This window comes from Pelecanus crispus, chromosome 12 (assembly GCF_030463565.1).
Source record: "Pelecanus crispus isolate bPelCri1 chromosome 12, bPelCri1.pri, whole genome shotgun sequence".
NCBI classification, from domain to species: Eukaryota; Metazoa; Chordata; class Aves; order Pelecaniformes; family Pelecanidae; genus Pelecanus; species Pelecanus crispus.
Window position 1 is genome coordinate 16950478 of NC_134654.1, and position 13798 is coordinate 16964275.

The window sequence follows — 13798 nt, forward strand, 5'->3', positions numbered from 1 at the left end:
TGTAGTTTAGAGATTAGTAGTTTTCAACTTTGTTTCCCAAGTGAAGCTTTCTAAAATAATTCCTCAGTTAAGGCCCAGATCTGAATGTAAGACAACACACTTGACAACAGGCTGGGATTTTTTGTTGTTGTTCTCCGTTGTGAACTTCTTTGAACCAAGTTTGTGTCCCATAAATTGAAAGCCTCTGTTGGAAGCACAGGATTTTTATAATAAGTATGAAAAGGGAGATTAAGTCCTTTCTGAGGAAATACATGTATTGTAATTTGGGGTTAGGGCAATAATAACTGGAAAAACCAGCAAAACCTAGGGGACTGTTTTCTAGAACACTGGAATAATCAGTAAAAAAGACATCCTCTTTCTTGGATGAGTCATTTGGAAATTTTTAGCATTTGTTAGGGTAGCAAAGCTACATATTACTCCCCCGACAGCAAGCAGGAATACTGGCCGCTAAAAGAACTGATAGGGTGTCAAGTGCAAACATAACATTTCTGATTGAACAGCCACAAATCCTGTTCTAGGAGCCCAAATAGATTTTCATTTTAGCTGTGCTGTTTTACTTAAAATAAGTTCTAAATATTTATGGTAACTTAAAAGCCGTAATGTACAACTAATTTTGCTCTTGCACATTGTATGAGATTGAGGCAAGGAATAAGAGGTCTGTGAAAGATTAAGTTGCTCCACCCACAAAGGAACAACCCCCTTGTAACATATTGTTTATTTGCGTCTAGTCCCTTGTAAAGATTTTATAGATTCATTGTTGAGCTGTGCTGGATGCTCTTTGTAGCAAATATGTGTGGAAGTGGGAGGGGACAAGGTAGGGGTAAGCAGCAGTCTGGAGAGGAGGGGAGAATAAAACACGGGTTTCCTAATGTCCAGTCTCTGTCCCTGTCGTTTGGACTACCCAGCATCTCCAGTCTGCTCTTCTACTTGTTGAGGCATCAAGAAACTGGATAGAACCCTTTGACTGTCTTTGGCTAGCATGGAGTCTTGTGGATTATTAACTGGAAGAATAATGTAAGGAATTGGAAACACAAGAATAGGTCATTCCTCCGTTTTTCCAGCCTCTATTTGAGCAGGAGCTGAATGTAGTTCAGCAGGCATTTGTGACCAGCTACAGTTTTTGTAACACACTTTTCATGGTACTCACACTACAGATGGGGAAAAATACTGAGGTGAAGTCACCTGCCGTGCTTGCTGGGACCACGCAGCTCTCTGGTCTTGGGAGGGCTCTGTTTGCTGCCTCTTTACTCCTAGCTGTAATGGGAAGTGATGGTATTGGGTTGTGACTGCTCTGAGCTGGAGGTCCTCACTGCTGGAGAAAGCCAGCAGCAAGCAATTCATATAGGATTGTGGCAAAGTGTTTCCTCCTTCTCCCTCCCAAATGAATAGAGAGGGTGTTTGTTAGAGAAATCACTTGCAAATATGTATTTTTTGTTTGGGGTTGTTTTTTTCTTTTTTCTTCTCTTAACGCTTAGACTTACGGCAAGAGCTAGCAGTACGAGAAAGGCAACAAGAAGTCACCCGAAAGTCAGCACCCAGTTCTCCAACTCTAGACTGTGAGAAGATGGATTCGGCTGTCCAGGCATCTCTCTCCTTACCAGCTACGCCCGTCGGAAAAGGATCAGAAAATAGTTTTCCTTCCCCAAAAGGTATAATTCATAGAAATTGTGTCTAGTTGTTTGGTGGTTTATTCAGCTTGTTAACAAAGAATTTCAGCCCAGGTGCTTTTTAGAGAACTTGAAGTAAATGTAGGTATGCGTGGATCCCACATGGATTGCATAAGGTGTGTTTAAATCCTGGGGCAGCATCAGGTGCATTTAAGGAGTATAATGAGTAAATAGCATGGAAAAGGAAGGCAATGAAGCTTAGATACCCCTTTTGGGGGTGGGCGTTTGCACGCTGCAGCAGATGCCTGCAGTAGAGCACTGAAGACATTGGGATTGCAGGGAAGTGCAGTGACTGATATTTCTGCTTAAACGTGGAGTAGCAGTGGTGGGTAAACAGTGGTCAGTGATTCTGACAGGCTAGAGTCTCTGTTACCACACATACTTTTCAGGGGTCCTGTTTTCTCTGTGAGGCAGCAGGATGTTAGTCCAGTCTCATTCCCCATCTGGAATGCTATGGACAATCACAAGGATTAATACATTATTTTTCAAATTAGAAAGAATAGATTCCAGGGGAAGCTCTGGCTGGATTAGATGGATTGCAGGCAATAGCATTGCAGATGGAGAGTGCATGAACTCTGCATGTAGGTCTAATGGGAAAGAGGGCAGCGGACAGGAGTTAAGCTTTTTCATTTTTCCATGGCTAGTGATCATGTAGTCTGTATGTTATTGTGGGGTAATTGTATAAAGAGTCTGCAGTAGGATTTTAGATTTGCCTTTTTCTGTAGAAGTTGATTTATTTATTTTTTTTTTTAAAAAATGAACTGTGGAGGAGTGGAGCATATAATAAAATGTGTCTGTGTTTGCAGCTATACCAAACGGATTTGGTACCAGCCCCCTTACTCCTTCAGCTAGAATATCTGCACTCAACATTGTGGGAGATCTGTTACGGAAAGTGGGGGTGAGTGCTCTGAACTGAAGTATTCCAGCTCTGTGCTGCTGTCACTGAGCCTTCATCCTTGTGCACAATTACAACAATGCCTTGGCCCATGCTTAATACACACTGTAGTTTCCAAATCATCCACATTCGGTGTTTAGTATGTGATAATGTTGTGGGGTTTTTTTAATCATCTTGATTTGTAAAGCATTTTTTTAATCATCTTGATTTGTAAAGCATGTTACTAAGGTTCTGATGCCAATTTTGGGTGATGAAATTCATATTTGGAGTAAAAAGTTTCTCAAGCACTTTAGTATATGGGGTTAGACACCGTCAGCTACTTGTTCTTAGTGTAAATGGGGCCTGCAGCTTCCTCTGTAATGAGACCGAGATGCAGAGCTGGATCTCAGATGCTGGGTGCCTGCTGCACACTTACTGTATGTCATGGGAGATCACACTGCTAGCGTCTCCTCGTGTGCCTGGGGAGATCTGCAACGGGTGCAAAAAATGGAAAAAAATCTAGAAAGCTTTGATAAGAAAGTGAGAAAATAAATCAGGAGAAAGCCAAATGTTCCCATCTGTAGTTGGTGATGAAGTGAAATGCATGAGCCTTTAAAGGGATTAACACTGTAAGTGGGGAAGAAGTGGTTTTAAACATCTGTTTCAGTGTTGTTTAGGATGCCAGGCTTTCCAGTTGAACGAAGACATGACTTTTGAGTTATGAGAAGCTTGTTGATGTGCCTCAGTGGTTTGTGTTTTGAGTGGAAGCATGGATAGCCTCAGTGTCTAGCCTCCGGTCCTGGCTTTCCTCTGTCTCTTGTGGTTAACACTGAGAATAGCAATAGCTGCAGTAGAGACAGTTGTTTTAGCAGACTTTGAAATTAAAAATTACCTTGTTACTCGCATTTGGAGCCAGTGAGGTCGTAGTTGGTTTGCAAGGGCAGCAGGACAACTCAGGGTTCCCGAGTGACATGTTTAAAATGGGATCATTGGGAGTAAGAGTCTGCAGGGGATTTAGGGAGCTTAATCACAATCCTATGTGATTACTCTGCAAGGACAGGAAATGCCAAATAAGCATGCTTCTTTCCCAGCTTGTTCTTAGACACACGCTCTGCCACTGAGACAGAATTCCAGCTCGCGCATTTCTTTAGTAACAATTACAGGATGTTCAGGATTTCTTTGGGTTTGACTACTTACTTGTAGGATGCCTCACCCCCCTTAGACTCCTTTTCTCTGCAAGAAGGTTTCCCTCAGCTTTCTTACTTGCAGCTGAGACAGGGAGTCACTTGGCACGATCACACTGGCTATTTCCCGCTGATAGGTGCTTTCAGACCAAGAGATAGGTCGATATCTGTATCTTCCTATACAGTCACTAAGGAAGCTTACATGGGTTTCTAGAAGATACTGTATAGTGTTCGGTTACTTCTGACAGCATGTCAGTACCTTATTAATGGAATATTTTTCTATGTGGAACAGGACCAAACCCCATGTTTGGGGAGATGAGTTTTTGTCTCCAGTGCATGCATCTGCCAGTGTGTGAATGCCCCCATGCACAGGGTGGATATAACAAATAGATTTTCTGCTGGACCAGATGGATATTCGAGTTAAGCCTCAGTTTGTGACAGACAGCAGAAGGGGCAGGTGATGTTCTGAAGTGAAGGAGAGAATCAGGATTTTGGTCTCCCTCCTGCCAGGAGTCAGTGGATGAGGCAGAGACTGTCACCTTGTATAGGGGAAAAAGATCCCACCAGGCTTATTTGGAAGTAGTAGAGGGGAAGTACAGAGCACAGAGACAGGCTTGGCTGCTGCCTTTTGATTCCTCGTGTTGCTGTGGCTGTAGCACCTCTTGTTCTGAAGCCTATCAGTGGGGCTTAGGAAACTGGCAATGGTTTGCAGGCCAAGATTAAGAAAGAAATGCTAGAAGGCATTGTCCTGGGGAAAAAATCCAACTTTCCAAATACACAGTCCGTCCCCAAACTTGAGGATTCTGCTTTAGGCTCTTTCTTAGTCCTCTGATGGCTTATGCCAGCCCTACTCCAGCTGCTGAAGCAGGAGGTTTTGGTAACTTATGCTAAGAATTGGCTTGCTTGCTTTTTTTTTTTTTTTTTTTAGGCAATTAATAGTTCATATGCTCTAAAATCTGAGCCCTAATGGAATTGAGTCATGCCTGGCAGTCTGCGTCAGCATCTTGTTGTGTGGGTTTCCTTTGTGTTGGGTTGACAGAGAAAATGACAGCTTTGTTCCCATTTAGTTCAGTTTTTGCCACAGGTGATCACACTGGGGTCCTGATCATGGTGATCTTGGGGTCATGACAAACTCAAGCAGCAAAATACTTTCTCTTACTGATATTACTTTTTTGATGTTTGTTTTTTTTTCTTCCCTTTCATAGGCCTTAGAATCCAAATTAGCTGCTTGCAGAAATTTTGCAAAGGACCAGGCATCACGGAAATCCTACATTTCAGGGAACATTAACAGCGGCATGATGAACAGTAATGGCACAAAGTACCCTCACCCAGGGCATACTTCTTTCTTTGACAAAGGGTAAGTTGGGGTATATTTTTGTCCTAAAGCGGAGTGCGCTTCAGGATGTGACTTGGAGCAGTTTTTCTTGGCTTGTTTTTAGCCCACCACAGCTTTCATCCTATAGAACAAATTTGTGGAGCCAAAGTCTCAAGGGGATGGGGAAGGTGGCAGTGCTGACTTCTGTAAAGCAAAGAGAAAAGCAAGCATGATTGTCTCTTAGCTGGTAGGATGTCAGTGCCTGTTCTGTCCCTCTGCTGCCTAATCTCTTGGCAACTGCATCTTGGGTAATACAAAAACCCCAGGCAACAAACCTGCTAGTGAAATGTATGTGCCCTTTTGAAAGGATCTCAAGTAAGTAGTGGTAGAGTTGCCATAGCTACTGGTGTGCTCGTGCGTGGGGAAGTACATTAACCGCAAATCTGGAGATTCCCTTGGTAAAAACAGCTGAGTGCAGGCAGCAAATGCTCGCTTGGAGGGTGGTGCCCTGTTTGCTCTACTTCCCCCTCTGTTAGGGAAAGAGAAAACCTCATGAACAGCATAATTCTGGCTGATTGAGGGGGCAGTTGCCTCCATGCTGACTGTGCTGTGCGTCAGCCCTGAAGCCAGAAACTACTTTCACAGGAAAAACTACCCCACATGTCTCCTGTGACTCGTTTGTGGTCAGAGCTTCCTCTTGGATACTAGGAAGTGGTTCATAAGGAGGATTTTGCCACAGTCCCTCATAGCACAGTGGCCAGTGGTTGTATGAGGAGCCCTGAGGCATGGGGTGAAAAGCACCATGTTCCTCCAGTGTTAGCACAGTGGTATTGCGAGCTTTGCTTGGTGTCACTGGGCAAAACACCCTCCGTGCTCCCTGCACGGTAGTAGTCTTCCATGCTAAACCTCAAGCCAGTGCAATTTAATGCTAATATTCAGCACATCCTCAATCCAGAATTTATTTTAGAGAACTAAATGAGCTGTTATCAACCTAAAGAGTGCCATATATGTAGCAGACAGGCTGAGCTTCCTACAATCATCCTCACTCGAGCTGAATAGGGTTGCTACGTGGGTAGCAGGGCAAGTTGCATCTTAGAAACTTGCATTCAGAGTTTTTAGAGCCACTGTGCTGCTTTTGGAAAGGAAGAGTTTGGAGACTTAACAAAGTCAGTGTCATGTGCAAATCAAACAGACTTGTGGGTTGTCTGCATACTGCAAGGCTGACAGGGTGGGGGGTCCATGCATCACCACAGCAGTGCTCACTCTTGCAGTGCACAGGCTGCCATTCAGGTGCAAGCTGTCAGGGTAGTTGCTAGGGAGAGATTATAGCTGTTCTTAGGAGGCAGCAGGGCTATATTGAGTTGTGTGACGAATAAGCTGATTGCTATGTGGGGTGGGGGTCACTTTTAATTATCCAGATTGTCATCACACTTGTTATCTGGGCTGGCTGCCTGGAGTTGGGAGCAGGTTGTAGCTGAAAAAGGCTTAGAAACCCAGCCTCCTGATAGATAACTTCTACATCAGAGTTGGAGGATGTTAGTGAGCTGGGTAAGGGGGTGGAAATGACTGATGTGCTTATCTGCAAGTTGTTAGAGATCCCTGCATGGCCCTGCTGTCCTGTCCCTCTCCTCTGCACCCCAGAATGCTGCTCTCCTCTCTTCTTACATCAGCTCCTGCTCCACCTTCCTGTCCCTGTTGAGGTCTGTACATGCTGGGGATGATGGCAGTGTCTGTGCTGTACACACATCTCTACGGCTGCTGTGTAAAACCTGTATAATTTTGTCTGCACATGTAAGCTAAACCAAGCTGCTACCTAAATGAGGTCAGCCCCATCGTGCCCACATGCTGCAGCAGCAGCTGAGCTCCCAGCCATGCTGGCACGTGTCACTGGCAGGAATCAGATCCAGAGCGCGCTGTGGTGGCTGGGAGCGAGGGGCTGAGTCATGGCATGCCCTTTCTTCTCCCCTTCCCTCCTCTCTCTCCAGCCCCTGTACTCTCCTCCCTGCCCCTACGCTGGAGCCTGAAACAGCCATGTGTGATCACAGATCCAATCCAATCTGCAGCCACTGCCTAAAGAACAGCTGGCTGTTGGGTGGTGGGATTGGGACAGAGGTAACTCGGCCATATCATTACAGTTCCATTTACTTTCCTTCCTCTGCCATTTTGTTGGTTAAAATGTTTGATGAGTCTCCATCTCCCATCAAACACCCACTCTTTGCTTGCTGAGTGGAGCTGAGCAGGCAGTTGAAGACAGTGATAGGCAGGAGCTGGCATAGGGGAGCAGGGGTAGGAGAAATTACCTGAGCGTTGCTTTAGGGGAAGCCTGGAGGACAGCTGGGCTTGTACTGAAGCTTTGCTGGAGAACTGGAAGAATCAGGACTTAAGTACTTTTTTAAAAAAAAAACTCAGCAAAGTCTGGTGTAAGATTAGTTTCCTGCAGACTTGTTCCTTCAGGAACATGATGCTTCTGTCTAGATGCCAGGGCACAGCAGAACAGCACCTGGGGATGTTCTTAGATACTCATATTTTGCTTTTGTAGTTGTTCTTACTTGGTTATTAACTTCGATCCAGTTGGGGAACAAAATGGCTCTGATCTTGATTGGTTCCACAGAGGCCTGGCACTTGAACAGCAGAGTTGAGACAGCATGTGAGCCAACATTGGGTGTTTGTTCCTCGGGGCATTAACTCCTTGTTCACTGCTCCCCCGCTCCCCTTCCTGCTTTCTTGAATGTCAGAGTCCTTGTAGTTGATGTTTATTCTTAGGTTATTTTTGTGAATCTGTTGGACTTTCTTTTAATAAAACAACCTAAAGTTTGAATGTGAGAAGTGCCTCTGCTTGCCCACTTCTAGCTGTCCTATGAAGCATGAAGGTTTATTTACACAGTGGACACTGTTGTCCACAACCCTGATTGTAATACATGAGGCTGTGAAATCAGGGTCTTCTTTCTCTTCCCTAGTCCGCCTGTTAAAAAAGTTACCCACAGTTCCCCCTTTTCCAGGGAAACTCAGATGCCGGTGAGTAATCCCATGTCCTGTAATGTGCTTTGCAATGCTCTAGGCTTCTATCTGGGTCATGCGTTTGCAGCAGTGGAGTATGGTAGAAGTCTTGGTTGTCACTGAAATAGGACTCCTCACCTGCCCATGCAGAGCAGAGTCTCATTATGCAGAGGTCAAAGAGGTCTGGTGAGGTTTAGTTTAACACCTTTGCTTTGCCCCATTTCTTGCATACAGGGTTATGCCGAAGAATGTCTTTATGGTGTGCATAACCTGTCTCAATTTTTCTCCACTAGGCGTGAAAAGGTCATATTCCCCACCTTGGTCATGGGTAAATGAATTCCTTTGCAATGAAAAGCTGCATGCATTTTAACTTGGTGCTTGGAAGTGCGGAGTTGGTGGTTATGCTAACTGCATGAGGTAGTTCTCTTAGCATTACAACTAATATTCCATGATCAAAGCCTGAGGCAATAATCTTTCTCTTTCAACTTCTCTGGTGCTGTGACCTGTTGCAACCATAATACTAAGTGCTGCTTGCTTTCTTGATCTAATTAATATTTCTTCAAATACATGCATGTTTCTGATTTGGATCAGTCACATCAGAGATACAGGATGAAGTATCGCTGCTGTTAATTTAGTTAATTTTGAAAACGAGTTTGCCCTTTGGTCGTGTTTTTTCCTTCAGTGTTTTGTTGGCTATTGCTCTGTTGTCGTGGTTCTGGCTAATGGGAAAGCAAACAAAGGCACAGATGTACCGGGGAGCTGGCTAAAGTTACAGAGCAGGGGGAGGTCTGAAGCAGGAAGCCCAGAGCAAGGGCACAGCATAGGCCCCAGAGAGCATGTCAGGATGGGTCTGAGAGATGCGGAAACAAGGCAGAAGCAGGAGGCAAGTGATCTGGCTGGGATTAATCACTGGAAGCACGTTTCCGGGCCATTGGGCAGTGTCAGCTCCATCTAGCAGCCATGCACGTGTGCCAGGCCTGGGCAGAGCGGCTGAAAGCTGGAGTGATGCGTGTGCTCCTCCCAGCACTGAGAGACCTTGCAGACCGAGCACAAGGACTTCTCTTCCCAGCTCACTTCTGAGAGGTTAGGCAAGAGTCACCCAGCACATTTATTTGTTATTTTTTACAGTTGCTCTGTTTAATGTATTTTATTTTCCTTTAAGTCTGTTTCTAACTGCAGTAATGCTGATTTCTTTCATCTTCTTTTGTGCATTTTCACATTGCCAACAAAAATCCATGGCTGGCTAAGACCTCAGTAAGCTTAGCCATAATGCCAACTTTCAGTATCCCCCCAGTTGCTGCTACTATTTGAAGCCTTTTCCTGTGCCCCGCTTACTGAACTGGCTTTCAGCAAATCAAAGCCACTACTTTATTTCTGCACCAAGGGCAAGCTTGCACTGGCAGGATGCAATGAACGATGCAGGTAACTGACTCCAGGAGCTGATCCTAGGAGAACTTGCCACAAACAAGCACTCTGTGCTGCCTTCCTTTTCTCTTTTTTCTTTTTTTTTTTTTTTTTAACTAGCAAACAATGGGGAAATCTCAAAAGGCTTCTAAATGGGGTTTCTGTCTTTTCTATTTTCAGCAGAAAGCCTTCTCAGGTCTCCCTTGTGCATTGTAGTGCTGTGAGCACTCCACATCTTGTGCCAGTTAAGCATTAAATGTTACAAATGTTATTGCACTCATCTTCTTGCTGCCCTGCCTCTGCAATGGGGCTTGGTCTCTCTTCTTGTTTCAGGCATCAATGGATTATTTGTGACACGGGTGATTTAGGCAGAGTCCTGTCATGTCTGTGGCATCTGTGCTGAGCATCTGATGGGTTCATGGCTTCTGGCCTTGTTCATGTACTTCTGGGAGATGGAAGAGGGCACCCAAGCTGCTAAACATGTGTCTGAGCAGGAGCTGAGGAGGGTTAGAGACGTGTTGCTTCATTTAAAAGAAGAAACTGCCTGCAGAGGGAGGTCTGTCAGATGGTGATGGCTGCAGGGAGACATTCTCCCCATAGGCAGAGCTTGGGTGCTGGAAACCCAGTTTGGGAGCAGTTGGTGCCCCAGCAATAGCAATATTTGAGAAGTTTGTACTGCTTGGCCCATCCCTGTTGTAGCGCCATGTGCTAATGCCACATGTTGGATTTTGGTTCAAATATGTCATGTCAGGGAGGCAGTTAGGCAGCGGCATGGAGGTGCCTGGTGGTGGGGAATGCAGCTAGCTTGGTGTAGAGGGGAATAACATGCCAAGGTTTGAGCACTGCGGGGATGTGGCCCCTTCTGCATGGCCTCGTGCAGTGCTGTAGGGGATCGCTGGGTTGCAAGGACAGGCTGCATGGGGAGCAATGGCACTTGCTACGGGCTTGAGAGGGATCAGCTGTCCTCCCCAGCCTGCCTGTCCCACTGTGCCGCACTGGAGGTGGCATGTCTGGGAAGTCCCAGTGGAGACCAGTCAGTGCTTGTTTCAACCGAGCTGCAGACGCAGCCAGCACACCCAGGGTACTAGCATTGGCGGGGCCACATCCTGCACGTGGGAGGGGTCGGGTGCTGTCTCACAGTGTCCATCGCAAAGAGGAGCTCTGAGCTTAGTGCAGGAAACATGACAAATCAGTAGATCTTGGCTTTAATGTGACTTATCAAATATGAGCACTTCCAGGCTGATGATATTGAATGGCACTTTTCTCTAACCCTTCCAAAACGGAGCAAATGACCGCATTTAATCCTATTTGGTCTGTCTTTCCCTTCCCACCCCACCCCATGCAGCCAGGGAGGCACTTGCCTTTTGAAATGTATGGAGCAACACTCAAGCTGAAGTTTCCAGATAATGGGGAGAAGGTGGGAAAGGTGGTTTCTCCCTGCTCTGACCCGGGCTGTGCTAGTGTGGATATTTAACAGCAAGATGGGGAAAGGAAACAGCCCAGCTCCCTAAGGCAGCTCACTGCCTTAGCATGGGAATCTGTCCTTGCTAGCAAGTGTTGAGATTTTAGTTTTTCATCTGCTCTTCTGGAAGGATTTTGTAACTGCCCAGGTGCGATGGCAGCTGCCTTCTGGGTTTGCTGGCAGGGTTTTTGCATCCCTGATCCAGGAGGTACAAGGTCACCAGTGAATATAAGCAGTGCAGGAACTGTGCACCATGTGAAAGGGAGCGTGGAAACTGCACTGCTCTGTCCCGGGCACGGTGTCATGAGCCACCCGCACGTGAGCTGCGAGCACATTGGCCCCTTAGGCAGCAACCTGGATGTGCTCCTCTGAGTGCTTGCACCAGGTGCAGCCTGGCACCCCAGAGCTGCCAGCTCCTGCGTTGGCTTTTTCCTCATCAGTAGAGCCCTCGCACTTTTTCTTCTTGGTTTTACTCGCTGCAGCTCACTGATGTAAGCAGTGAAGGCTGACTCCTGAAGTGTCCTTTCTCACAAACATAGCTCTGCCAGGAGAGGTTTGAGTGGCATCTTCTGGGGTGTGCCAGTGGTTCAGGCAGAGCTGGTGAAGTGCTGCAGAGGCACTGTTTGGGGCAGGCAGACATGAAGGTGGGGACCCATCCTGCCTTGCAGGGCTGTGGGGGATTTCCCCCACCTTCAGTATTACAAACCCAACCATAAGGGCAGGGTGCTGGTTCTGGGACAACAGTGGGGATGGATGCGCTGTCCTGATACAGGGATGTAATCGCTTCTGGTTGTCGAGGCTGTGGTGGTGGTGATCAGCAGATGGTGAGCCTGGGCAGAGGCTGTGTATTCAGCCTAATTAGAGAAGCTGTAACTGTCAAAGCTGTAACAGAGTAGAGATGGAAGAGCTGCCACACCCACATGCTCCTCTCCCAACCCACCAGGAAGGGAGAGGTGAAGGCGTGGAGAACCTGCCAACAGCCTGGGGAGGGGGGGAGCCCATGGATCCTGGGCACATGGAGGTACCCGGAGCCCCTGCTGCACCCCAGCCGGGGGTAGCATAGCATAGAGGCAACTCTGCTGTGCTTTAACATGTGCCTGCCTGCTCTCACAGAGCCCGTGTGCTGTTGCTGTGGGTGTCCATCCCCATTACAGGGCAGAGCTTGTGTAGCCCCCCGTGAAGGACCTGCTGCACACCCCTGTGTGATGGTGCTGCAGTGCAGTGCTGCCTGCACAGCCTTGGGGGCTGTGCACTGCTCGCAGACCTCTGCAAACAGGCAGCGATAAAGAGGGAACAAGAGCTGATTACGGGGACCAAGTCTGCAGTGCTGCTGTGCCTGGGGCCTTCAGCTGCACAGACCTGATCCTGTAGCCCCAGTGGGCTCAGGGTGTGTGCAGGAGCCCCTTGTCGTCCCAGGCTGGTCACCTCAGCCCGCTCTGTGCAATGGAGTGAGGACCCACCTGCGTGTGTCCCTGGCCGCAGGTGGGCAGCCAGAGGTGGGAGCCCTGTCGTGGTCATATGTTGGTCCTGCGCCCACTGAGCAGCCACTGTACAGTCAGGGTGATGGATGAAGTGAGGAGAGGGGTCTTACCTTCCAGCTGCTGGTGGTGGGGAGAGGTGAGCGGTGCCATCTCCTGGGGCTGCTTGTCACTTAATGGCCTGTCTCTTGTTGCTTCTCAGGGCAGTAAATGGCTTTGATCAAGGTCCCCCTGGACTGGGAGCATCCCGACCATCCTCAGCACCTGGCATGCTCCCCCTGAGTGTATGAGCCTGCGGGAGGTTGTGTTTGGACTTGCAGATGCTTTTCTCAGCCCACCAAGAGAAGAACTGCTCCCAATTCCTCCCCATTCCTGCCCCGCTGGAACACGACCTGCACCGTGCTGCCAGAGAAGACCCTGTGCTCGCGGCCCTTCATGACATGTTAATACAGTTTATTTTCTCCTGTTGCTATAGCGGACATTCTCTGACTTGGCCCCATGCCCTGCGCTGCACAAGCAGAGACATGCAGTGCTCTGTTTCAGGGGATGCAAGAGTCTTGCTCGCCAAACCTTGGCCAGGCAGTCCTTGGCCCCTCGCTTTATCTCTTCTCTAACTTAGGTTTGGCATGACATAAACATTGGCCACTCCTATTAAAGGCTCCCCTTCTTCCTGCCTGCCTGCTCCAGCAGCCTGCTGCTTTAGGATGTGCAGCTGCTGTCCTCCCAGTATGGCTCTGATCTCTTGAAAGGGCCCCTGTGTGAGGCTGTGCGATGGCACTTTGGACATTTGCACCTGGGAATCAAATCCAGGTGTGTGACTGAGTTACTGCAGCTTAATAAATTACAGCTGAGCAGGTGCGTGGCTGTCACTGCTGGTGCATGCCTGCCTCCTGCCTTGTGTTGGGGTGGGCGTGGAGGATGAGTGCATCTGACAGCCCTGCACATCAGTGCTGGGCTCCTTGGGGACCAGGGCCAAGCAGAGGCAGGGAGGGATGGAGGTGCTGCGTGGCAGCACGCAGGGGGTGGCCGTCACGGGCCCAGCATGTGTTGGTCACAACATCAAATGCCTTAGTGTGAGCTGGCAGGGCTGAGCATTGCTGAAGTGTTCTCCCTCAGTGCTACTACACTCACGCAGGTGTGGGACAGTAACATGTTTAGCCACTGTAGCACACTCACGGTGCCTGTGGTAGCACAGCTTCCCAGCCCGACTATACCCAGCCTTCGTCAGTCAAACTTCCGTGCACCTCCACAACAGGGACTCTGTGAGAGCGTTAGGAAGCCACTAATCCAACTGGCCGCACTGCCCATGAAACCCCTCTCCCAGGACCCTGTAACCATCACAACCATGTTCTGATCTGTGTAATATATGACTGGATTTTACAGTGTCACCTACAGGCTTCTGTGACAGTTTTGGGCG

The 13798-nt window shown here is 47.9% G+C and overlaps 1 protein-coding gene across 6 annotated transcripts in view; it reads left to right on the forward strand.

Moving 5' to 3' along the window:
- The window catches only part of NDEL1 (nudE neurodevelopment protein 1 like 1), a 29623-nt gene extending 16307 nt beyond the window's left edge, over nucleotides 1-13316 (forward strand). For 5 of the 6 annotated variants that reach the window (XM_075719590.1, XM_075719592.1, XM_075719593.1 and 2 more), the window contains exons 6-9: nucleotides 1476-1649; nucleotides 2474-2565; nucleotides 4931-5082; nucleotides 12584-13316. In XM_075719590.1, coding sequence (XP_075575705.1) covers nucleotides 1476-1649; nucleotides 2474-2565; nucleotides 4931-5082; nucleotides 12584-12671 — 506 coding nt within the window. In that variant the 3' untranslated portion in view covers nucleotides 12672-13316. Of the gene's footprint in view, nucleotides 1-1475; nucleotides 1650-2473; nucleotides 2566-4930; nucleotides 5083-8330; nucleotides 8433-12583 lie in introns of those variants that run through there. The other variant, XM_075719594.1, reaches the window with a different exon arrangement.
- Nucleotides 13317-13798: the final 482 nt, after the last annotated feature.